Consider the following 27,777-nt stretch of genomic DNA (forward strand, 5'->3'; position numbering starts at 1 on the left):
AATTTCAGCAACAAAGAACAAATGTAAAATTGGTGTATGCACATAGATATATTAAGGAAACAGCCTTAAAGAATCTATGAGTTACTTCTAATGTTTCACTTTTAAAGAAAATGCTGTATTCTCAACTTACTCTATATATTTGAGGGATATTTTCTGAGTTTGCTTGGTGGTCACAGTTGCAATATACATTTGTAATGCAGCCAACCGCAGGGCAATGTCATATTTCAGTTCTGGTCCAAATCTTTCCTGAACCACGTCGTTACAGCTCTGCCGAAGAACCAGTAGAGGGAGCATCAAGTTTAAAAATCTTAAAAATAAATTACAGTCCTTTATTTTTATTTTTTTTTGTTATTTTTTTTAAATTAATATTGCATGAAGAGTAACCCTGAACTCAGAAGCGGGACCATGCTGAAGGTAGGTCTGTTGCTCTCAAAGGTGTCAGATAGGCTCACCAGGATATGGGCACTTCTGAAGAACACAAGTACTTATGTCAAAGAACAGGAGGCATGAATATTTTAATATAAACTCTCTTCATCCTTCCTGGGGAAAACAGTAACTCTCTCTCATAAAGAGTGTGGGGAGGGTATCAGTGTATCTGGACTCAGGATAGCAGGTTTGTAACTGGTGAGATACCCAGGAGACCACATTGCTTGTACATCAATTTTCTCATCCATTTTACTGGAAGTTCCTTTTCAGACATCATTTCTGTCTGATATTACAGTAGCAGGAAAAAAAAAAAGTATTAGCAATTAATTCAGCTTCACTCTTTTCTAAAGCCAAATATATTTTGGAAAGATATCAAAGCATTACTATTTGGAGAGACTTACGAAGGAAGGGGGCTTTGCAGATGATAAAGATTTGCACATTCCCCAAGTGCATTCACTGGCTTTACACAGCAGAAATAAAACCCAGGATTTACTGCAGCCATGCTTTTCTATGTGAAGATACAAATTATATATACACTGAGTGCCATTATCTTTTTATTCTTTTTTACACCAACGATGGCTGTGCTTTCACTTACCTGTACATAGAGATATTCAAAAGCAACTGGATCTCTTCTTAAAAGATCAATGGGATCCTTTGGGACAAAGCTAATCCTGAAAAGACATCTCATCTTATGCGAGCTTGGCCTCTGGGTCACCTAGGGCAGTGCAATAGTTATATTTAGAGCTTGGCAACCCTGGTTGAGCAACGCAGTCTGCAGTCTCAGGCAATGTGACCCTACTCCAGAGCCATGTGGTAGCAAGAAAAATAATTCTATCCAACAAAGAGCTTTGCCACAGGCTCCTTATACAGTTCTTATGTTCTTCACATAAGAACACCATATATATGATTTTGTGGAGAGACTTTCAGACTCATATAGGCATGACTGCCCAGTACAACTCAACATCAAAGCAACAGAATTCACTCAATGAAAACCAGAGTGAAAGGATGAAGAAAACAGACTTCAATGAAAACCACCCAAGTGAAATACAAACTGAGTTGTGTTTCAGCAGGACCAAAATACTCATACACGAGAAGGCCTAGAAGGTTTTTGGGGTGAGGTCACATTTTATTTCTTAGACTGACTGAGAACACAGGTGAAACACAGCTTAGTAGCCGCTATTCTCACTTTGTCTTTCTTGTTTTAATCCATCAGGCAATTTGGAGATACTAGGCCTTATTCCTGGGTTTTTCTGGATTAAGAAATCTACCCTATGATTTCTGATCAATACAAATCTCTCCCAATATATTAAAAAATTAAAAAGACCGCTTTGTGTGTTGGGCAGCTAAACTTTGTCATGCATGTAACACTAATCTGGGTATAATTACAGGGGATCACGAGACAGCTAATCAATAATTGGATGAAAGAATAACGATCCAATAACACCATTGTAAATCATGGTCAACAGCAACATTATAATTGGAAATTAAAGTATTGCTGATTTTACAGCAACTCCAAAGAAGACACCCTCAGAATTAATGTAGTTTATTTAATTAGCCTAATACAGTTAAGAGAGTTAGTGTACTTTATGATCCACATCTTTAATAGATGAAACCATATATTTTTAAAATGAATAAGACCAATGAAATCTCTGTCTTGCCCTAACAATTGCCCTTTTCAAAAAGCATGTTTATCTCACATTGTCTTTGACTCCATTCCAACATATCTAGGCATAATTATATATGTATAAATAAAAGCTCTGGATGGGATTTTCAAAAGCTCACTGTGTTGGTTTATTCTGATCCTTCTGATTTTAATGAGAATTTTGCCAACTACTTCAAAGAAAGACAGCTAGGTCAGGAGAGCCAGTATTTTGAGTACTTATGGATATTGTGCAATTACTGGATAGCTTATATCCACAAGAAAAGAAAGTTAACATAGCAGAGTCAAATGCTTAAAGGTTAGAAAATGCTAGAAAGACTTGGCTGGTAAACTAAGTTCCTTCATACTATTACACCGACTCAGTTATATGGTCAAGGGTATTCTGGCATTTAAATTAAATATTTTTTCCCCTGTCATCTAAGAATCCTTTTTTTTTTTTTCTTTCCAAATTTAGGTGAAATTTAAAAAATACTAATGTCCTCCTGAAACAAAGAAATATGGAAAATTTCAAGCTAAAGAGTTTCGCAAAATGATAAGCACTTAAAATCAGGGTCCTCTGCTGGGAACTGTGAAGCAACTTTTGTTCTAGCCACACCTCCCTGATCTAAGGAAGAAAGTCACACCAGTATTTTCTGGTCACAATTTATCACCATTGAAGTGACATTATGTATTGCTGTATAAACAAGCCAAACTTGGCTTCATCAGAGAGAGTATAATTCCTGTCACTCAAATACAGATCTGTATAATGAGGTAGGAACCAAAGATCAAAATTAGGTTTTTAAAGGAATTTGGGCAGACCGTGGTTCTCACAATTGTTAGCATGGATTTTCCAGCTGTTGAGAATGTTTACTAGCTGGGTCATGTAAGAAATGAAAAAGGCTTGATAAATATTTTCTAGCTTTCAGTCCAATCTTTAACAAACTTCTTAATACTTTTTAAGGGCCCAATGAAGCAATGAAATATGATGCCTATATAATAGAAAAATAATTGGGTTTTTGTGAGAAACTGATTCTTACAATCATATCTAAATGCCATTGGTATTTGATAGACTGTATCAAACTATAAATCTTGCAGTTAACTCACTCATGTAATTAAAAAGATGGATAATTTACTGATTAACCTGTGTCATTAACATTTGTTTTCACATATTACACAAACCTGAGTTAGAGTCTCCTGTTCATGTAGCAAAAGGAGTTTTGTTCCAGATCCTTCAATTCTTTGCTCCAGCATCAGGGAAAAGTGTTCAATACACTTGATGGAAAGCTTTTCTTGGAGTGTTAAGATGACATCCTAATTAACAAAAGATTTATAACGTGCTTACATCCATGAAGTGCCTGGGACCCAGTTCTTCACTGCCACACACCCTGCATGTACCCAGCACAGGGGTGGAAGCCCAGATGTTAAACGAGAGGATGGTCATGTCTCGTGCCTGTTCTGCACGAGTATACAAGACATCACAAACATTCACCTAGTGAAAAATCAGTGCCTTTATATTTGAACATCCCTGAGATGGTACCAGATATGCACATGAAAAATGCATACATGGGGCTGCTGTGAAGAGACAACTTTCTGTGCAGTTTAACATGCAAATTGTACTTATGTGGCCCTTAAATCATATCTCTCTGTCACCCTAGAAATAAAACATCTCCATCAGCAAGGAGAGGTGGTCTTGCTGCTTTCTTCACTTACTTTTGGGGTAGGGTCAACAAGCAGTGCAAACAAATTTATATGTTCAACAAAAAATTAAATGAATGGCCTTTATTTGTTCTTAGGGCAAGGAGGTTTTTGAAGTTCACTTCTTGAGTTTTAAATGCTGACAGAGAAGTCAATAATGATGACAGCTTTGCAGAACAGCAGCTCTGGATTCGGGGACCATGTTAATTTATAGTATAAACTCCATTTTTTCAGACTTTTAATTAGTTTTTTTCACACTGGATTATGTCTAAGGGTAATTAATTTGAGAACATTTTTTTCTAAAATAACACTAAACAAACCTCCTCAAAAAAAATTTAACCAGTCCCTACTTTACTTTCATATAATGCTTTGTAAATATATGCAGAGTATTAATATAATCTGGCAAGATATCTTTTGCTTTAGTGAATGTAGTAGGAAAAAGAAATACATAATAACCCACCATTTAAAAATAGTTTCACATTATGTTGGTGAAAAAATTTAAACATCCCTATACATCCAGAAGATTTTTATATACATAAGTATCCAGATGGATAAGACTTATTAAGGAGATCATGACAAATGATAATTCAAGTATTTTAACATAATTTAGGAAAATTAATTGATCAATTACAGTGTGTTTATGGAAAATCAACACCAAATTGGTGGAAGGATGAAAAATGTGTGTAGGAGGATGGGGAAACTGTACAATGTAAAGAATATAAGACAGCATTAATGGATTGCAAGCAACCACTCTAAATAATGGAGGTTAATATTATGCTGTTCTGACAAATAGGGAAATTATTGCTTACACGTTAAGCCTACTTTTATTTATACTCCTAAACTATGCTCAAAGGACATAACAGGAATGTGAAGAGACATAATAAATGTAAGTTTTTAAGAGGGGGTGATAATGGCACTGTTTTCCATTAGCTGCCTTGGGTCTTTTAAAATATGATGCTAAGGCATACAGGCACTGAACTACTGAACCAAATTTTTTTGCTAGCCTACCCTCTCATCCTATAACTCAAGAGTCAGCCCAGGTGCTACCTCCCAGCGATAAGGAAATCAATGACTGCAGGTAAGGCACTGGTTTTACCTTCATCATTAAGTGGTGACTTACTGGACTGGTAGGGGTGGAAAAAACCTGCAGTAGCCTTGACTCAATTGCATCATGTCTACTCCACCTCAGTTTAAGAATAGGAGAGGCAGTCTACACCCACCCATCCACAATGAGGAATATACACACACATACATGCAAGAATATGTAATATATAGCTGTGCAAGCTATGGAATATATAATTGCCTGAATTCAATGCGAAGGAAATTATTCCTACAGATAGAATGACTCAGGTCAACACAGGCTTACAACATTAATACAGCTAGGTCGCTACGCCCACATGGGTGTCTTTGCAAATGGCTTCAGACTGGGTCTATGTTCTTACAGTACATGACACACCCATGACAGAACTACTGAAAACTAACGTAATGTGATGGCCAAAGACTGGTCTTCAGAGGCAAAATATCCTGGAACTGGTTGGTTGGTTTTATGCTCAAAAAAGAAAATACTGGAAAGTGGGCTCGTGGGCATGGAGACATCACTATTTATGTGAAAAAATGTCTACTATTTCTTCATCCAAACAAATTCTCAAATCAACTGGAGGAATTCGGTATCCCATGGCTGCAGAGTGGAGGCTTGTATCCATTACCTGCACTCAACTTATGCCTAAGGCATATATATGGACTATAAACAGATATTGCAGCCCATTTTTAAGTGTAACTTCAGTATGTGTTTTGCCTTCATATTGCAGTAAATTTCTTCTTGTTTACCTTAGTAAATCACTCTCCTTGCTGTTCTAACTGATTGAGCATACTGCTGAATCACAGTGAGCACACAAGCAGCCTGTCTTCAAATATACATATCTTTACAATCCCTTAGAACCAGCAAAAGCTGGCAGTGCAGCTGAAAATTGCACCCCCAGCCTTCACTGATCATTCCCACCCATGCATCTCTCTTGTCTCAGTGTCCCAAGCATGCACGCTACCATGCAGTGAACTAGATTTGGTAACCAATGTGTGTTAAAACTAGCTCACCCAAACAAAAATGCTTGAGAGACCAGCAGCATGCCCAACAGTGCTAGCCATGCTGCTTACTATGCTACTCCAAAGCACTCACAGACACCGCCGCCGCCTCTGGTTTAGGAACCTACGTGGAACAGTGTCACAGACACTCCCTAGCAGCCTCAGTTGTGTGCCAGGGCTTCACCTCTTTATTTCTGTATGTGAAATGTGTTATGGAAAGCACAGAGGGCATTACACTGAGACGAGCAATTTATCACCAGCATAACCCTACAATATCCCATCCCAAGTTCACTGGATGACAAGCTAGATGATATCCAATTAGTAACCAACGTCTTAATCTTCTTAGCTCCTGACTTTTGCTGACAAATCATGCTAGTATTTGGCAGCATATCAAAATGATAGGACCACACAATTCTACTTGCTCTCCAGGCACATTAAAATGATCACTTCTACTTCTTCATTGACAATATCATATGTTTTTAGCAGCAGAAAAATTGACCCAGACCTCATTATTTCTAAATTTTGAATCCAGCCCCAACTGAATCCACCAGTAATTTTGTTATTAAAGCATTCCAAGTAAATTTTAATTACAGAAGGTCTTAAAAAGAGTTAACTGGCATTCTTGGCACTGTATGCCAAGGTATATCTAGCCTACCTTTATTGAAGTGCTGCAGTCAAAACGGAAAGATTTGGTTTGTCCATTTTCAAGATACACCTTCAGAACATTTGGCATGAAAAGAAGTGAATTGTCCTTAACTGTTTCCTGCCAAGCAAATTAGTGAATCAGATTACAACATGTAATAAGGAAAACCTAAATGTTGTTCTATAAAGAAGGACATCATTCAGATGGAAAGGTAACAACTGAAAAGGAGTCTGTTGGCAGAAATTGAAAGCAGAACTTGCAATAGCCTGCAAGTGTCCAGCAACGCTCTTTACAGCTGCCATCTGTAGGTCTCTTTCCTGGAAAAATATAACTGTTCACATACATTTCATGTCTGGCTTGGAGTATTTTCTTTCCCTAAATACTATCTCTCTGACAATGCTACCTTTAAAGTTGAAACATTTTCAATAAAACAGAAAAACAGATTATAGTTCCTCTAAATATAGTGAGCTGTTTAGTGTCCTCAATCTACAAAACGAGAACTGCAGATTCATTACTAAGAATTACAATCAAGACGTTTTACATTCTCTTTATAGTTGGATATTAAATGCTAATATCAGTCATCATTTAAGAAGAGTAACATACACTATTGCTACTTAATTGTAAGAATTCATAACAAAGATAGTAAAATAAACTGGAAAAAGGAAGGGAAAGAAAGCTTTGGCTTGTTTTTTTGTTTGTTCTTCTTAAAGCAGAAATCACTTTTGACAAAATGCAGTATCAATTTATGTTTGGAAGAGTTGGATAAAGACATCAGTGTGGAACAATATTCTGATAAATCATGAAAATGAACTGGGAGTTCATGTTTAAGGAGGAGTTCAGTGCCTCTCAAAGGGCGTCTGTTTTTGCCTGAGGGCTGTAAACAATGAGTTCAAGTAGATAAAACAAATTTTAAAGAGGTCTGTAACATAAAGTTAATCTGTTTTCCTGACATACTACTTCTCTTGAGCTTATGGGTTTTCCCATTGCTCTGAAAAAAACCCAAGCAAGCATTATCAAGACTATAAAGATAGGCACATATGTGTTATCACCACAAAATGCATTCACTAGCATTTTGTTTTTATTTTAAGAAGGGAAAAATTTTCACAATGTTATGGGCCCAATGGACTTTAAAAACAGATCTTTTGAAAACTTCAGAAACAGAAAAACCCTTCCCTTTGCAAGCCTATCACCATTGTTCCTACCATACAATTCCCTCACTTTCTAGCCTTGAGGCATACCTTTGGATGAAATGCTCAGTCCTTCCTGAGGTTCAATAGTTGAATACTCACCGACACCTGGCCATTGATAATTACTTCTTCTGAGAAGCGCACTTTGACAGGATTGGACTTCAATCTTGCCTTTTTTGCAGCACTAATAAAAGCTGATTTAGGAGACTGAAAGGAAAAATGATGACAAGATACATCAAAAAATTTCAAATGAAAACTTATCTTTCCTTTTCCAGTTACTTCCCATTTCTCACACACTGGGAACTCCATGTATATAGCAACACTTTGCACACCATTCACTGAAGAATGGAAATACAGTCAAACCATAATGCTTTCCAAGATAATATGTATGTGCATACATGTAAGGAATTATCGATGCATACTGCACGTACTGAAAGTTATTCCACTGTCAGACTGCAGTGATGAGAAGAGCTCTTGATGTATGTACAAATTCCACGTAGTGTTTCCACAATGACTGCTGTCAACTAAACTTGTTTGCATGAACGGACACCAACCAGTGACCAGCCAGTGACCCTTCCTTCAAACACCGAACAGAAAACTTTTGCGTAATCTATGAGCCACTTTTGCCAAAAAAAGTGTCTGAGAGCTCCCCAAGTGCAGTGGCATCTCACTATATTAGTCCACTTCAAAACACATATTAGAATCACCAAAAGGCACCTGCAGGCCAGCCGACCTCCCCTGAACTTTTCTCCTACGCACACCATATGCAAGGCTTGGCTTCAACAGATCAGATGCTTTGTGGGACTCCACGGATTAGAAGTCTAGAAGTATTCCTAATTTTGTTCTGGAACCTGAGTTTTAGCAACTACATTATTCAATGGCTTCACCTATGATCAAGTGTTCATCCCTTGGAAAAAAAATATCTCTCCATTTGAGGAGTTTGACCAACAACCCCTTTTTAGTAACAAATTAAATATTCACAGTCAATGGGATTTCCATTTTCAGCAGCAGAAACAAGGTAGTATTCTCAGGTCAGTTACAAACACAGCGCTTCTGGCATTGCCTAACTCCATAACCATGATAATAGGCAATGGAAGAAGTTCTGGCTTTGGCTGAAAATCACTGGACTCCCTCAGGCCAGGTTTCAGTCAATTTGTTTCAGTAAAAGGTGAATTAAGATCTTCAGAATCTTATTTTAACTCCTAAGAAGTGGCCTTACTAGTTTGGGATACCAAAAAGACTGACTCATGTTAGTTCGCCTGTGAGAAATACGCCTGTGAGAAATCATCAATGATGATGATCCTGGAATAGTTTCCTATTATCAATGTGGCATGACAGCAGTCCCTGTAAACACAGGAAGCATTGTCAGCATCCCTCCAATTCTGACTCTGCAACCTGCAGGAGTGATGGAGTAGTCCAAGGCCATGTGCTTGTTGTCTCTGATCTCTGCTGAAACTGCTTATAAAGTTATTTTCCTGTGATGCAGAAGCCTTGTTTCTAGAAACTAGCAGGAAGAAGTCTCTAGCTCATTTCTGTACACCCTGATTCATTATCCCATCAAAAATGTGGTAACTATTACCATAGGCTTAATATCAACCAGTGAACAAGGAATGAAAGATACCACATCCTCCCAGGAAATATCAGGGCCATCTGATAATTCCTGGAGCACAAAATAGAACGAAGAAATAAAAATGAATGCTTCTTCACTTTTACAGTTCAGTCTTTCTTACCTCTTCTCTAGTAGCTATGACCATAAATCTTTTTAATCAGTAACAGTAATTGACAGAAAATTCAACCCCGTGATCAAACGAAGCTCAGCTTCCAAAGCCAGTGTTGAAAAATGCAGAAGGTCCCCCAGAAGATTTGAAACAACCACCGAAAAGAAAGAAAAATGTTAATATCTCAGGGTGGGGGACCCAAAACACTTCTTCAGCAAGAAAGGACAACGTGGAAACGCTGAAGAAGCATGCTCACATATTATACTCTAAAGACGAACTCCTGGAAAGACACAGTATACAATAATACCATGATTAATATAATAATTCTGGACATGCCTTTTCTAATTTCCCTCCTCTCCACATAGTCCCTTTCTGTAGTGTGTTAGCAGGATAGTCTGTGTGGCATCCAAATAACTGACTGCAACCTGTTGATTCCCACTGCCACGGGGCAGCACAGCTACAGGAGTAGGCTATTAGCTCTCCCTTGCAAGGGCAAGGGGAAAACAGTGGCTTTCACTCACTCTTCTTGCTGGAAGAAGCTTTTTCAAGTTGTTTGCTCTTATTGTAGATGAGTCACCAGTCTAGGCTCTCTTTACAGGCAGACTGCCAAATTTTCTTCCAGATTTTGGCAAGGTCATTCCCATACAGCAGATCTGGCAAACCGCTATATGGCTCTGTTGCTCTCTACAACCTCTCCACTATGTCTCTTTTCCCCTGTCTACAACCTCAAAAGTCACTTGTGGGGGGCATAAACACTTAAATTATGTTATCGCAAAAATGTGATAGGGGAGTCCAACACAACTGAAATATATGAACATCTGTGAGTTCCCAAGAACCCTTCTGGGACTTGAGTTTAATGTGCTTATTGCACAGCCAGGGGAGCACACCATGGTCTGCCATAAAACGTGGGGCTTCCCTCCCTTCCCACCTCTGCTGTGGCAACGTGGTCAGGACTCTGGCCCCTTGCCAGACACTCTGGGTGAGTTAGGGAACAGATCGCTTTCTAAAAAGCTTCAGACTTCAGTCCAGGGGTGTAAGAAACACTAGAACAGCTGTGCCAGGTATTTGTGGGAACATTCTCTGCTGGTTAAAGGTTTGAGTAATAGCGCAGCTTTTACATTTAATTGTACGATCCCATTGTTTCTACCTCTGCATCAACTTGGCACTTGGCATTTTCTCTTTGAGAAAGGAAGCGTTTCAAAAGAGTGCGGAAAATACCTAGGAAAACAGTTGGGGTTGATTGTTGAAACTTGCTTGTCTAACAAAGCATCAGCAAGATGATGTGCTGCTCTGTTCTATGTTAATGTTTGTAGGCAAAGAATGCTATCAATTAATGATTCTCAGAGTGCCAGTTCATTTGTTTCTCCTACTCTATCTTTTAGCCAAATGGAAGCCATTATCCGCAGTTAATGACCTTAAGCAGGAGGTGTTTACGCTAATGCAGAACATTTATCAGTGCAAGTAAAGTATTTGCATTGTCACAGATAAAAACAGATTAATTAGAATGACTTTTGCAAAATGAGAAGGCACATTTTAACAAGAAGTCAAAATACTTCAAAAACCCACAAGCTTCACATTGTGACCTCAGAAAGCAGTGTTTCCCAGTAAAAGCTCAAATTTATCAGGATTTTAAATACTTTTTGTTTCTTTACACAGATTTCAGTAAACAATGAGCTGATCATTTCAACACTACCTGGAGAAACTGCTAACAAGAGAAATGAAGCATTGCATAGAGATTTGCTTGGAGGAAATGATAGTGAAGGCTGAGACCCTCCTTTGAACTCTGCTTACTAAAGACTGCAATCAATGGGCATCCCATCAGCAGGGTCAAAACATGACAGAATGCTGTAAGAAGAGGAGGCTTTCTGGAAAATGTTATTTTTCTCATTTTTTGTCAGCAGCATTATAGCAGGTCATTTTTGGATAGATCTTAGAAACAATATCCTACATTTTGAGGGAAACTTTTTTGATGAAAATGAATGTCTAGTACTTTTTCTGGTTTTGCACGTAAATTACAATGTGGGGGAGATTCCAAGGGAAATGGTGTTTATTTGCTACAAAAGCCCCTTTGAGTCCTCTTGCCAGTAGAGGTGCTGGAGCAACAAACCCTTTACTCCTGCTCAAGAAAAAGGATTTAGCATTTAGAAGAGCATAGTGTAGTACTGGGCTACCACAAAGAAATGAAACAAGACAGTAGTATGGGACAGTCACAAGGTGAAAAGAAAACCTGCTTTGTGACAGTAGGTGTCAAAATCAGACAGAAATATCATAGTTTTAAATAGCCACAGACTGTATATGTGCAATCCATTTTAAGCTTGTTACTTAAAATCAATCATTAGTCTAATATTAAATCTTTGTTAGGAAATAAGGAAAAAATGCATGACCAAAAAACTGTGTTGGCTTTTTAGTCCATCCATCCCTAAAGGCAATTATATGAGACAAAATTTAGCAAGGAAATAAAACGTGAATAAGAGGACGAATTAAATTTATTAAGTGGAACAGTACACAATGCCCAAAGGCAAACTAAATACTGACATTCATAGCTGTGAGCAAGGCTGAAACAACTGCACTGGCTCCCAAGAGCATTGTAGAAGAGCCGGTAGGGACATGGAAGAAATAACGTGGAGAAGTTTTACCATGCAGTAATTTGTAATAACCACAGGGCACCTATAGATCATTATCAGGAGTATTTCTTAAACTCTTGGCACAAATTTAATTGCCAAAATAGTGGTCAGATTTGTGTTATCTTTTAAAAATTGGTGATCTATCATAGACAATTAAATTTTATTACTTGCATTATTTGTATTTTACTATTTTTAGGTGGTAACCACAGCCTGATCATTAATCCCAAACATGTATAACATGTACCTGTGAGGTGGGGAATAGCCAAATCTTACTTTAACGCAGGCATTGAGAAAATCCAATCCATTCCATCTATAGTAAATGACAGCCTAGTTTACTGTGATTGTCCCAGAAAACATGAGCGAAACCACAGGTTAGCTTCACACTTTTTGGAATGATCAGACATTGCAGCTTGTCTTGTGACAAGATGGGCCTGGGCCATCTGTTTCTGTGTTTATTAAATGTGGAGGTCCTCCACAAAATCCCCTCCACTGGCCTTTTGGGACCCTGCCTCTCCAAAGTTCAGCCCTTTACATTCATGGATTACTCCTTTACATTCATGATTACCTGTCATACACAGGTGACAGCTCTTAATCAAGTGCAGAAAAGTACAAAAAAAGTCAGCCACGCCGTACTGCTTCCAGCCCTCCAACTGCAAGGATGAGGACCTTTGGGAATGAAAGAAACCTTCACCCCATACAAACCCATGCTGAAATGAACTAACAAAGGACTATATGAATGATAATGGACCTGAGATGGGAGAAAGGGCTGATCAAGAAGGAAAAGAGAACTAATGGCAACTGCAGTGGCAGGGCAGGGAGGAAGTGTAGCGGGCAGAGGAAGAACTCCAAGGACAGGATGAAGGGTGGAAGGGCTCTTTCTTTTACACTCTGCTGAAACAACTGACATAGAAGTTCATGCTGAACTTTCTCACAGTCTTCACTGCTGAAAAGATCATGTATTTCATACAATTACACTCCAGAAAAAATCATGTAACTTCAGAGGAAGCCTCCCAGAAGAAACATCAGGAACAGCAGTGCTCACTGGGATTTGCACACAGGTGGAAGAACAAAGGCTGCGCAGCACAGGTCTGATATGACAAGAGGCTGCTTCAGACAGCAAACAGTGGTTGGACAGTGGCCGTGGACCAGCCAGCACTTCCAGGAGGCAACACAGTGATGGCAAGATTGTCATTTAACCACACCGTGATCCTCCCCTGTGTGGGATTAAATGTACACATTCAAAGAAAAAAAGCCATCATTTCTACACCAACTTCACAACCTCAAGCAGTCAAAAACCAACTTGTTCAAAATGTACACGTCTGATTTCCAAATGATTTCTAAACCTACACCTTCTTCACCTATAGTCTTTTTCACTTCAGATTTTTAAATCTTTGTGACAAACCTGTTTCTTTTTTATACCTTTCTTTACAACCACAAGTCCAGATATGGTATTTGTTGCTGTTACACAACTCCAGAAGGCAAAGCAGTATGAAAAATACTGTAAGACTCAATAAGATTGTTGCCACAATCATTACAATCCATAAATGTGTGTTATCATAGGTTTTCTGCAAATATTGTGTCTCAGGTATGTAACTGCGTTATAACAAGAAGCATCTCTTTCAAAACAGAAAAAGATTTTATCCTTTTCCCATCACAGAACTTATGCAATGCAAAATTGCCATAGATCTCAGTTGGGCCTGAACTACTCCAAGGAGTTTAAGAGAATAATCATGAAAGCAACTTATCAAATGATCTCTAACATAAAAACTGAACAGATATCAAAACAGGCGAGTTATTTGATTTGAGTAATGCTTAAAACATAGTAAAGCAGCAATAAGAATGATAGATGCTTTACAGAATAAAATAGTCAGAAATGATAATCAAATGCCATACTTTCAGAAATAAAAACTTTAACTGCTTCACCTGCTTTAGCTGTTCAGTGACCTCCTTATGAGCAGTGGTGATATGAACCTAGCAAAGTTTTGTAGATTGATGGAAAGAAAAAGATAGCCTAATGCTTTGTTTTGGTCATGATTAAAATTAAATTTTAATGAGTTTAAGCATTAAACAAAACGGAATGCACTTAAGCAAAAGCTTTCAAAAAGTACTCAGTGACCTACAGAATTCTGTAAATCTAGATGACATCTACTTTCACCTGCAGTCATAAAGGACGGTTACTTGAAAGCATGAAAACAAAACACTCTCAATAGCACAAATAAAAACAATAAAGAAACAGCACTCTTGTAATCCATCCCTGAAGATATTTTTCATGCAATTATAGGAGAAAAAAAAAGGTTTTCCATCAAGAAGAGAGATCAATGAACTGTTTGCAAAGAAGTATTTCTGCCAAGAATGGGAAAGAAATTCAGTCTTTATTTAAAAACTCTTACTTCTCCTTTGTCTGGTTTCTACTTCATCTTTCCAGTTTTATTGGAGAAACAGTAAAAGGAAAAAATGGATGAGTTAAAATTAAAGAAAAGGGGAAAACACATGCACCATCATTTTCAAAGATATAGATATTGTTTCTAAACTGTAAGACAAAATGTATTTGCCAGAGGACCTCCTGCATGGAGGACAGGTACACAGTTGGAGTGCAGCCACAGCCAGGATAGCAGAGCTGAGAGGGATGTCTCCCAGCAGGCTCAGGCACTACTGACAGTAACGTTACAGCAGTATGAGGGCCAGCACAGACCAGGTGTTCAAAGTGACTCAGGAGTCCCCAGGAGACTTCACAGCCCAGGGTTTGCACAAACTGAGGGACCCTGCACTACTTCAGGGCTTAAAGTTGGCTGCACACACTGGCAGCATCCTGACTTCTCCCTATTCCACTGCAGGAAAACTTGGGCTTGAAAGTGGTAAGGAAAGGATGCTATAAATCAACAAGACACTGCTCTGGACAGGGAGGGAGGTACAATAAGAGTGCACAAATCAGAGGAGATTTGCAGGGTGCAACAGTCCTGCAGTTGAAGTTATTCCAAGTAGGCTCATGCCACTGAAGCACCTCGACTTTGGGATACAAATGGATCAATCAAAGCTAGCAACAATACGCATACATCAATTGTATCTTCTGACTGCTCTGTGGACATTCTTGGGGAAACAATCTTCAGGCGTACATGAGATACAACGTCCATGATCCCCAAAACCACGTGTGCTTTGTCTGCTGAGGTGGAGCTGGGGGACTCTGACAGACACACCAGAGTGTGTCAACACAAATACGTGTATAAGATGGGCACATCAACCAAATGGCTGACAGGACAGCAAAGTGTTTCAGTGCCATTCCTAGCTCAGTGATATCTAGAGATAGTTCAGTTGTTGATTAGCTTTTTCTAATTTTTTGCTACATAATGAGAGGAGCAGATTCTGCCTTGTCAGGCCTCAGACAGGGCTTGGACCCAAAAAGCTGGGAAGGTACCAGGTCGTTATCTTCCTTCTTCTCCAGGTCAAAGGCTGGAGGAGGACCGTACCTGTGCTGTAAGGTCTCCCAGTGAACACGGAGTGCACAGTTCATTCATGCTCAGTACATACAGGCTTGCTCTCTTACCAGCAACACAGCAGTAATGGGCCACAACACCTCACAGACATGTAGTACTGCACCTTACTGTCTACTTTTAAGTGCTATGGGTACCTGCACTAAAGCACATGCCCTTTCTTCACCTGACATTTAAAGAAAAGAATGAAGCCTGTCAACAGATGAAATAAGGCAACCTGCATAAAAAAGGCAAGTGGGTGAGGATTTCTTTTCCCCCATATTATATATATTCCCTGTGATGTAAACCACTGGCTGTAATCCAGCAAGCTTTAAAAAGCAGTTAGGTTTCTCTGTTTAGTCAGATCATCACTACGTTTTCATTGCAGGTGCCTGATGTCAACCAGATCCCAGATCATTTTCCTGCCAGCGGTCATATTGCAGCATGGCAGCCCCTGCCTGCTTTTGCTGAAGAATGCATGCTTTTCCCCCATAATTTTTTTGCTATGCAGTCTGGCTTCTAGGAAGGGTACAGGACCAGCCCAACTACACAGCCACCTCTAAACTAGCCAGAAAGGCTAACAAGTAGTACAAAGCCGCACAGCACTGGCCAAGTTGCATTTGCAAGATGCATATTTTGGCAGCCTCCTCAGATAAACTTGTTTTCACATCTTTGTGTCAAATCCATCTCTTATTCTTGGGTGAAAAGAATGCAATTGTCCCTTGTTAGTCAAAACTGGTGTGTGTCAGGCTAGCCAACAGGGAGCTGAATGAACCTGTTGAACCTGAAATCACTGCTGATGCGTGGCTGAGGCCCCTCAGCAGCCTGCACGGTATGTACGGCTGTGGATGGATGTATGGGAAGAGAGAGATGTGCTTCCTGCCCTGGCTTGGCTTCTCTCCTTTTTGATGGGAGATGGGTTTGAGCTGACAGGTCATGAACCCACTCTCACAAGCCACTGAGCGAATTGCAAAGGCACATGGCATCAACCAGCTCTGAGGTGGGCTGTGCTTTCTCCTGGTCCCTTCAAGCCAGCCTCATGCAATTGCCTGTCTGCCTCCTCTCCCCTCACCTCCACATGCCCCGAGCCAGAGATGCAGACAGAGCCCTCCTTGCACAAGGCACAGCTGGTTTGATACAACAGTGTAACTCTGTGGGACTGAGGCAGAATCAAGAAAAAACCCAGGAGCTGCAACAGATCAAAAATTGAAGCAGAACACAGCATCCTGCTCTACCCATCTTCCTGGCAGAGTATTATTTAACTTGCTAATGCAGTCTTTGAGTGCAGGATGCAGTAATGCAGTCTTAAACATCACCTTTAAGAGATACAGCCCTTATCTCCCTTATTTCTTTTTATTGCACAGATAAGGTAGAGACATAGAATATATACAGAAAAAAAAGCAGCTATGTTGCTAGGAAACTAATTCAGAAAACACTGAAAATACTTACAGGGTAAGGTTGAACAACAGTAAGGAGGATTGATTCTTTGCAGCTTCTACAAAAAAAAAAAAAAGGAGAAGTAAAATCAAGTAGAGGTTCATACTTTTATTCACTACAGATAACCAGCTTTTTGTTTTAATGGAGAAAAATGCAGTAATATGGTAAAATGTTTATTACAATGACATAGCAGAGAACTACAGAGATTAATAATATGCCAAAATAACAATGGATATTAAAAATTAAGCTTTTTCCAATCTAACAAATTGAATTGTCTTTACTTTATATTATGAAATATTTGATTCACCAGAAACCTGCATGCTGTAATAATGGGTTTCTGCAGCAAGAATGGAATAACATTTGATTAATTCTATCAGTTCAACATCTATAGACTACTAATTTCTTTCATCTGCTTTACAAATGCAAGCCACTTTTTATACCATCTATCTCTTTTACAATTAATGCCAAATTTATCCGAAGACAGCAGTATTTTCAAAACAAAAATGAGGACAAAATTTAGCCCCCATTTCTTGTCTAGCTTACCCTTTTAAATGGGTGGAAAAAGATTAATATTTGGTAAACACACTCCGTTAGAATTTTTATGTTTTTACAAGATTACTAACGAAAGTTTTTTCTTTAATATTAAACCAGTCTTCTTTAGGATGGAACTAGCAAATGGAAAACATATAAGCCACTCTTAAAAAAAACCCAACTGATTTGATTTACAGGATAGAGAGAAGAAATTAATAGGAATCTTGCCATGATCAAGTGGTCTAGACAAATGACAAACGTATTTTTTGACTATTGGTGGGCAGTTGGGGGTGGTGGATAACTGGGACAAAGTAAGAGTAAAGTGGAAGAAGACAAAAGAAAAGCCAATTGGAGTCAATATATCTTGTATTACATGGTGGGTCAAATGGCTGCTGAGGACAGTATTAGCTAAGAAAAGGTCAATTGCCATTTTGTTGCAATGGAGTTGATTTTCTGTTGGTTTTGCTACTTTCAAACACAATTAATTGTTTATTTATGTGACTTACTGCCTGGGTAACTGAAGTGCAACTGATCTGGCATGCCTGGCCTGTTCAGCAGTACTAAATAAAATAAATCACACTGTATTGGTCTTATATAGTGTCATCTTATATCCACATTCACACCACTGACACACAACTTAAAAAGGCAAAAAAGCAAAGAAAACAGAGGAGAGACTGAAGGCCCAGTCAGAAAATAGGGCTGGCAAGTCAGGCTCGTTGAAGCCAACATATCACTGAAGGCCAACTGGGATAGCAAATTCTACTTCTGTCAAAGCCATCAGTCATGCAAGGGGCAACATGTGACCAAATATCCCCTAACTAAAGAAAAATTTGCTAAGATTCAGTTTTTAATCCTCTTATTAGATATTTGTATCATTGCACTAAAAGAGTATACGTAGACTTCAAAAGGAGCGATTGAAGGCTTTGGCTGTTTGTGATGAGAACAGAAACAAAATTAAGTTAGAAAGTTTAAAAAAATTAATAAGGAGCTACACGTAGTGAAAATTAAATATTCTGCCACAAACCAGCATCATTTCATCCTCTTTAGATATAATCGTAACTAATGAATTTCCCACAATTATCTTTCATTTCAATAAAACATGTTCCAAAGTTAAAATTATTTATTCAATCATGAAACAGGCTTTATTTACAGTGTTCATATTTCTAAAAATTTACATTCATTTCTAAGGTCTGTAAGCTATAGTTTTGGAAATCTCCACAGTTATTCTTTATTATTCTCCATTTTTTTTCTTGAGGAGTATAGTTACAGCGTAATAGTTTTAAAAAATATCAACCTCCATTCTGTTTTGCTCAACAACAGGATTCCCTGTACTTTTTTCTATTCTAACTACCACATTTTTGGGAATCTGAAAATGCATGATAAGAAATGTAATTTATTTCAAGAATCTCACAGTCATATATATGCTATGCACTTCTATCTGATTTGTCAGTGCTATATTAATCTAAGCATATGAGTAGACAGAAAAGCCCACAGCTGTTAGCTATGAGATAAACTGTGGCCCTGGGATAACTACTCCATGCCCAACTGTCCTCTTCAATTACTTCCAACCCACTAATGTATGTTTCTCATGCGACGTGAGAGTACCACTACCACTGCCTCCTGCGGTACAGCTACCTTAGAGAGTTGCCCTTAAAAAAGAAAATCAGCTTCTCCTGAGAATGTTTTTCAGCTCATTATTCTTGGATTAAACCTGGCCAGGTGCCAGTGCAGGTAAGATTCATTCCAGACTAACAAGAGCTTTTTTAAACCAAAAGGTCAAAAGATTTATTTTGAGGACAAGACTTTCTTACGGGATAATCACTTCCATTGGAATGATGCTAGACTCTGGACCATTCATTCAACATTCGAGGCTACAATAAGGCCAAGGAGTATTGGGACCTGAGCATGTCACACATACACAAAGCAGGTGTTAAGCACCACATACAGTCCCCTCATTATTCGAGAAAACATTTTCTATAAAACACATGCTACGTACAAAACACAGCACAGTTAAAAGAGAAATAAATATTTAATTATCAGCTTTTTGATCTGCAGTACTTGGTCACAACTCCACCACTCATTTTAAAACCTTCTCAACTCATGATGACAAAACTCCATACCACAGCACACCACTTTCTACTTCCAATACCGTTAGCAAAACCTATATATTTAAATGATAACCCTTGCACAGCACTGGAGACTGTCAATGGTACCATGTATTGTATCTATCACAGTAATGGAAAAACAATAGAATCATTGACCACGTACTGTAATCTGTAGGTTTTATATCTCAAATATATGTGTACATACGTATATCCATGTGTGACACTAGAACATATGGACAGTTTAGATTAGATTACATGAACTAGGTGTGTCACCACACTTAAATGTGAGCTATTTCTGTTAAACAACTTCCAGAAGATAGTGGCAACAACTAAAAAGACAATTGCAATCTTACTTTCCCCTTGAAATAATGTCTTTTCTCCTTCAAGAATATGACTAAAAAAAAAAAAAAAAGTCTATATTACAGTTATTTTACTACCTTTCATATTCACTTAACCACAACCTAAATATTTCTCTTTTAGATGAACGTACTCTTTTAGAGTCATTCAAGACCAAACATCTGCAACTCCAAGCTTGGACAACAGCTATGGACTTTTTGGGTGCTCTGCCATCTCACCAACACCACAATACAAATTATCAAGCTTCTTTCATTTCATGACATTAGACTCAAACGGTGATAACAAGGCTAAAACCTGAAAACGCCAATGGGAATTTCACTGATTCATCTCTTTGTCCTTCCTCATGCCCCGCATGGTGATTATATTTGTCAGTTCTCCCTACTGCAGCTACTTAGGCTGTAACCAGAAGAGAATATAGTATCGTGCACCTTGGGCTACGTGAGGCTACAGTGCCAGCCATTGACTTTATCGGTGAACTTGCAGCTGGGAATCACTCTTTTCTGCTTCTTTCTAGGTGGAAGAGAGGAAGGGATGGGAGGGCAGACTAGGAACGTGGGGAGACTCACAGTATCTGAACCATATGGAACGTGTGGCTCTGTTCTTTGTATGCGTTCTACAGTAAATATAGCATATGAACAAAGAGAAAGTATATAAATAACCTGTAGTCTCTCTTAAGAACTGAGAATGTAAAACATTGTTTACATTAATTTAAAAGCTTTTAACAAATTTACATACTAGAGGAGTACTAGGTTTCTCTCCCATAAACTAATTATCTTCCATAAGATAAATTAATTAGGAATTGACATATAATAAATAATATAATTTACAGGGAATGCAATTAAGAAAAAACTCTCTTAACCATAACTTACCTCTGTTTCACTCACACTGAACATCAAATTCTGAAACTTTCTTGTTTTGGAATGCTATGTTGTCTGCTATAATCAGGATCCTGTTTCACTTTGGGTCTCACTATTGATAAGAAAGGTCTGAATTTCACAATTAGGGAGTGTGATACCATGATGTGCAGTATGCTTCACACTACATTTTTGAAGTAAGGAAATGAAATCAGTGGGTCAAAAACTAGCTACAAAATCTAACAGGTTACCTCAAATGCCCTGTTCAAAGCTAAGGGAAGTGGAACTCATCTTCAAATTCTAGCATCTCGGTTAGAGAAAAATCATTCAGTATTTGAATGTCTGTCACTGTTATGAAGTTTAAGGCAATAATAACGAACACAGAGTTTGCAAAGTCCCTCTATTATACCACATTTCAAATTATTTCAAAAGGATAATTTTGATTTCACTTGTATGTATGTTTTTACATAAATCCTATTTTACAATAGTTATCTTCACTTAGGGTAGCTCCAAATTTCACTTGTCCAGACTTTTATCATGAGCAATGGTTCCTGTGGGAAAGAACAGTTTGCTCCAGAGATCCACCTAGATTTACTTCCAGGGCCGGAGACATCTTCTGGAGGGGATCTAGGTGGGACAGATAGACCCATCTTAACCCAGTGTTGCCTCATCCTCCACTGTTATCATGCAGCCCCCCGTAGTGCACCTCCAGGTCCTGCAATGATGCCAACCTGCCTGAGTGGACTAGGGGAACCTTGATAAGCTAGTGGACAATCTCAGTTTTCACTGACACCCATGAAACAAGGCAGAGGGACAGGGGAAGAGAGGCTTTAAGAAGATTATGCCTTTCCCTAAGACTATTTTAGTCACAGGAGAGGTAGTGCTGTGCAAACAGGAACAAATAAGCTAAAAGCCCACACAATCCAGCTCTTCTGCACTGGACAACTCCTTCAGTGAGAGCTGTGGTCTATGTGGCTCTTCCCCTTCCCTATCCAAAGGCAACATGGTAGTACACAAACTACAGAACATGTTTCCATGACTCAGTACCTTCTAACTGAGAAGTACAATTGATTAAACCAGGCTGGAACCCATGCTACTGCGGGCAGATCGCTTCTGGCCTCTTGATTACATCTGCCCATAGACAAATGTTGTTCTAGCAGCAGGTGAAGAATCTGACCTCTCTAAGCCTAGGAGGGAGATATATTCCAGATAATTTTTAGGGGAACACAGGAAATGATACTTTCTCAAGAGGTTGCCAATACATGGCACAAGAACTGCTTGAAGGGTGGCCAATGGGATTTCAGTCTCTGCCTGTCCAGCTGGCTGCACTGGCCTCTAGGAAGTCTTTCTGAAGATCCCGTACACAGCTAGAAATGGGTGTTTCTGCCATCACGCTATGCAGGCAAGGCAGGGTATGCCACACATGGCATTACATCCCCAACTTCACCTCAGAAGACAGTTGCAGGAGTGCAGCAGGCAAGAAATGTAGCAAGAGGTTCATGAAATAAGGTAGGCTACTACAAAGGTGAGGTGTGGGGTCTGAATTTGGGCAGGAGGGGTAACATTACACAGTATATAGATATAGAAGATGGTACATGAGGCCAAGGTCTTGTTTTGGGGGAGGACACATGAGGAACAACTTAAGAGATGAATGGGACCATTGAGTTAGATGCTGGTTTTTTCTGGGCATGACAGAGCACAGAGCACAAAGGTCTTCAGGTCTTATTGTTGGAGATAGGAAGGTTGGGTTGGAATCCCTGGTATTCAGAAGGCAGAGAGATCACACATTTGGAAAGCTGGTGGCTGCTTCGTTTACTGCTGTTAATGGTATTACCTGCCCTTAGCCTTACTGTCAATGCAGTGAAATACTCTTGACACCCAAGCAACGTGAGCTTGTGAACTCCTGAACCCTACAGTTTAATTTGAATAGCCCTGCTGCCTCACAAGGTCCTTAAAATTCAAGCCTGCCATTACATATATGAAGACTTGCAGCAGCAGAAGCAATCTGCACAAGACTCTGGGAACTTTACAGGATTTCTGGTCAACTGTCTGAGTCCTAAAAACCATGTAAGTAATGGATGCTTGAAATGACCACTGCCACATAAAGCATAAAAGATAAAATGGGATTGTTACTGCACTGCAGGATCAAACAGCAGCAGAAACACAGCTGAGAGAAAAGATACTGTGATTTGAACATAAATAACTTCAATAATAGCATACAGAAAATTACTGTCAAAGCAAATTACATTTTATATAAATGTTCGTCTTTCTTTTAAAGGTCTGGCATGGTGTGAAAGTCGATCTTTAAAATTGTCACAGTCTGCAGCTGGCACTAATTGGAACCCTTGTTGGCAGTCTCCATAAGAGGCCAAGAAGCGAGCATGTCTGCAGGCTAAATTACACTTGCTTCCTCCGATAGAAGTGGTCCCTTCAGATCAGGGCTGTGGCACACTGGCGGGCTTTCATACAGAAGATGCCATTTCAGATGCCTCTGCAGTAAAGGCTTTGAGAATAAAAAAGCCTCCTGTTCTTTAAGCCTGTCCATCTGTCAAGCTTTCACATGTACCAAATTCACTCCTTTTTCTCCTTTATTAACACTGTGGCAAGGTGAGCCCTATAAAGAATTTGTTCTTGAATTTCAGTGCTTTATGAAGACCTGTATTTACCTCCAGCCAAAATAATCCTCCTCTCCACAAATACCCAAAGTTGTCCAGTTGCTTATATTCTAACTTTGAGGCTATAATCTTTGTAACAGAGTTACCAAAATGTTAGTCAAACAGTAAATACCTGTGCATGCTGTACAACAGTGCCTTGGTAAGGCTTCTTGAATATCAAGAGCAGTGTTACACTGCTATCTAACTGCGGAGCAATGTTACCTGCAGTCCTCTACCAGACAGTGCCTTACCATCTCCTTCTTACTACATCAGTCTTCAATTAATTCTGGAGGGCAACTCTTAATATCAGCAATATGCAGAAACCTCTACATTGACTGGGCCACCTTCCCTAGGCAACCATTCTGCTTTCACAGATGAATGATGGTCTTCCTCAGACCCTGAGAGAACTTGGGGTTAAACCTCAAGACAGAGTAGAGGACTTATTGGGAGTTACTAACTCTGGAGTTGTCTACTCCAACAGAATCAGTATTTGCTCATTTTGGCGAGTATAAAAACTGAGAACCAAATGGGCATGCATGTATATCTGATGGATTGAGACTTTCACCGAGTCTGATCGTTAGCATGCTACTGCCACATGGTCACAGCATAAATTACTTCATGCTGCATGAAAATGCCATACTGCCAAGGAGAAAAATGTAGTGCTTACTCCCCCATTAATTAATTGTTCAGCTGTCCTCTTCCAATTAGACTTTCTGCACATTAGTTTTAGAGGATCAAAGGCAGATAAAGTGGGATGATATTGGTCTCTCAGGCCACTCATGCAGGCCAACGTTTTAGTGCTGGTTTTCCTATCATGAACCGCCAAAGCCTCGGAAGCTCTGAGGAAAAGTTAACTCTCAAAGTGTAATAAACAAAGTGCAATATAAGCCAGCCCCAAGACGTCTATTGATGAGACAGCTTTAGGAACAGTGCTATGAAGCTAGTATACACTCCTATCAAAGTAAAATATTTAGCAAGCTGGGTGGTCTCACCATGGAAAGGGAAGTTCCACTCTCCTGAAAACTTCTCCTCCTTGTCAGACAATATTGTTTCCATCAGACTGCAATGACTTTTAAATGGCATTTCTGTGATCATTTTGAGTGAGCCCTCTCAGACAGGGTTTCTAAGTGAGCTAAGTGCAATTCTGTTTTCCTGTTCTGCAGCTCGCCCTGTGCAGAAGCCAGCAGGTATGCAATGGCTGCCCGCTGCACACACTAGTTGGGTGTGTGAAACCCATTCAATTAACTTGGGATCCCTTATCTTTTATACTAACATACTGACTGAGGACTTTCAGGAACTCAGACTGCAGTGAAACACCGAGATTGCAGAACAAAATGCATAACATGGTAAATATTAACTGTTCCACAAAATCCAACCCAATGCTGACATGAAAGATTATGCTTCGAAACTGTAGCGTGAAGTAATTCTCTGGTGCAGCCACCAGAGATCTAGCAATGATTACGAAATCTATTCCAATGACCCTGTAATTTTTTTAATGTCAGCCTCCAGAAATGGAGTCATCGTGACTTTCTTGGAGTTGCATACATGGTCACAGCAAAACCTAACTGCAAAAATGTTAAATGTAATTACAACATTTTTGTAATTTTCTAAATTTTTGTAAATATATCTGGATCTTCAAACCAGATTCAGAATTCATTTACCTGGGAGGGGGGAAAAAAAAGACTACAAAACCTTGACTGCTTTTCTGTACAGGTCCTACACGTTACTCTGTATTATCTGTATTAGATTAAAAGAGGCTTTCTTGTGCTTCACTGAATTTCCAGCAGTTGTTTAGACATCTTGATGCAGTTGCAAAACTACTTGAATTTTTACTTCGGTAGTGGAAACAGACAAAATAATTAAGCTTAAAAGAATGAAGGAAATGATGAGGTAACTTTCCAAACCTTGAAAATTGGTGTTATTCCACTCACTCATCTCAGTGAAAAAGAGAGATTAACAATACAATCTAGCAATTGAAAAGGATGTCTCAGAGGGCAAATGCAACTCTAATAGTCACATAATGAAGCCTTGTTGGTCTTTTTTTTTTTTTTCTTCCAAAGAGACACAACATAAATTTTCACTTACAAAAGAAATTCCCTCTTCTAATGGTTTATTTTTAATGTCTTTTTTTTTTGCTGACACTATCTTAGAACAGAACAGTCATCCCTTAACTTAATAATTCTTTTCTCTAGTCTGGCTGCACCAGACTTCTCATGCCCCATGGGAGGTGAAAGTTTCGATTTCATCGATGCTGGGCTACTTTTTTTCATTTTAAGTGGCAGAGAAGGATGCTTTAGATGAGGACATCTTGACAATGGGGAAAAAGAATAAAAGAGGAATAATAATTCTTTGAATAGCCACACAGTATCAAGGAAAAAAATCAGTAGCAAAAGACCAACAGCTATGGTGATGGTTTGAGAACACACTAAATCAGGCTTCCAGCTCTGGATTGAAAAATCTGTGGCCGTGCACTGCACAGCTTTGGAGCAGTGTGTGAACAGGGTCTACCAGTTCCAGCATGCTCAGAAACTTCAACAAAAGAAATTTCATACAGGATCAGGTATTGTCTTTCCTTCAGCAAATGCCATAAAGTTAGCATAGAAGTCAACAAAAACTTCATGGCACATCTAATGGCTAATTTCACAGAAATGTAACTCTGTGCCAAGGTTAAAACTGCACTGGTGATTGAACAAGCAAGGTGCAGCTCTGCTACCACAAACCATGAAACCAGAGCTCGACTGACAAGTGACTGCTTGTGGCCACAAAGACATGAAAGGATGTGAAAGGAAGTTTGCTTGCTGTGATGGTCACAACATCTTCTGGCAGCAGGCAAAACACTGCTGCCTTCCACAATGAAATCCTGCCTCTAGTGGAGCTCATCTTTGCCCGCCAAGTCCTGACAAAAGTTAGGCACTTGATATGCTGATATTGAAGAATGCAAACATTGCTCCATTAGTGCTTCTACTCTCCCAGCACTCTCCCGCTACTCTAATTTTCATCAAAGGTAGACATACTTTGGACAGAGAGTAAATTTACCATATATGCTGATGCAGCATTTTGCACAGTGAAATTTGGTTAATCTAGATAGTATGGCAGTTAAGAGATCAAAAAAAAGAGTAATTCAATAAAATGCATTATCTAATGTCAAACACTTTGAATAAATAATTACAAAAATGAATTAAAATAAACAATGGTATAAACTTGTTGCTTGTTGCTGAGAAACAAGGAAATCATGTACTCCAAAATCACATTTCAAATGGAAATAACAAAGTGAAATGAAAGATAGTTGAAGATGTCAGAAACCGTGCAGAATCAATGGCTGCATCACTAAGACTGCAAAAGAAATCTAGGGGAGTTACGTATTTAAAGAGGAGGAAAGATAGCTAAAAAGAAAAAATCTTAAAAATGTTTTTATTATGTGACAAATTAACCGTAATCTTTTTTGATCAGAGCTTCATTTTCATATGTACTGAAACATTACAAATAATTACAGTTGCTGTTCATAATCTGTATGGCGCTGGCATTTTCACTTTCAGGTTAGGGCATTGTGTATGACATAGTAATGAAAGGTCAGGTGTTCACATACATCATTCCTGCAGCTATTCCACTTTTTTTTTTCCTTAATGCTTTTCAAAAAGCAGACCATCAAATACATTTGATGATCAGATGTTAAATGCTTTAGGACCATCTTGTTTTAAAGAGTCATCTGACTTTTTATTAATAATGCATAACATTCACATAGGGCTATTTTGTGTCGGAAGTCCTTCACAGGCATTATCTTAGCCCTAAGTAATCCAGCCAATAAAGAAAAAGAAATTAAGAACAGGAAGATACATTCAGAAATGAGATAAAGCTCTTGAATTCTGAAGAATATTGTCTTTTCAATCACTATATTATATACTGTTGTCAGTTCAATATTATTTACTTTATTATTGTTCCTTAAGAAAAACACATTCACTCAAAGAGTAAATGGCATTATTCTTTCAGTTGTCTGAACACTATTATGTTTGCTTTTAAGTTTTATCTGCTTTTTTGGAACCAGACTATCTGATCCAATCTACAAGCATCTCTAGTCTTTGTTATGGAACACACTGCTATCATTATGTTTTAGATAATTAAAGATTGACAGAAATTGTTTTAAGAAATGTTCCAACAAAACAAGATTCATTCAATTCTTCATTAAGAAAAGTTTCAGTAGTTCATGGCTTCAGTTTAGTGGGTCCTTTATTATAATAATTATTATTATAGCTGCAAGTTTAGACAATTGATGGAGACTGAGCTATAGAGACTAATGCAGAATGATTTTTGCTTACTGAATCTGGAATAGAAAATTGTTTGGTCAGATGCCAACTGAAGCAGTA

General features: G+C 38.7%; 1 protein-coding gene across 2 annotated transcripts in view; it reads right to left on the minus strand.

Moving 5' to 3' along the window:
- Positions 1-27,777, minus strand: part of FRMPD4 (FERM and PDZ domain containing 4) — a 298,557-nt gene that overhangs the window by 14,691 nt on the left and 256,089 nt on the right. For both annotated transcript variants that reach the window (XM_037378277.1, XM_037378278.1), the window contains exons 5-10: positions 16,928-16,973; positions 7,772-7,876; positions 6,495-6,602; positions 3,245-3,376; positions 1,022-1,141; positions 131-267 (exon numbers count right to left, since the gene is read on the minus strand). In XM_037378277.1, coding sequence (XP_037234174.1) covers positions 131-267; positions 1,022-1,141; positions 3,245-3,376; positions 6,495-6,602; positions 7,772-7,876; positions 16,928-16,973 — 648 coding nt within the window. The remainder of the gene's footprint in view (positions 1-130; positions 268-1,021; positions 1,142-3,244; positions 3,377-6,494; positions 6,603-7,771; positions 7,877-16,927; positions 16,974-27,777) is intronic.

The sequence above is a fragment of the Falco rusticolus genome, chromosome 2 (genome assembly GCF_015220075.1).
Source record: "Falco rusticolus isolate bFalRus1 chromosome 2, bFalRus1.pri, whole genome shotgun sequence".
Taxonomy (NCBI): domain Eukaryota; kingdom Metazoa; phylum Chordata; class Aves; order Falconiformes; family Falconidae; genus Falco; species Falco rusticolus.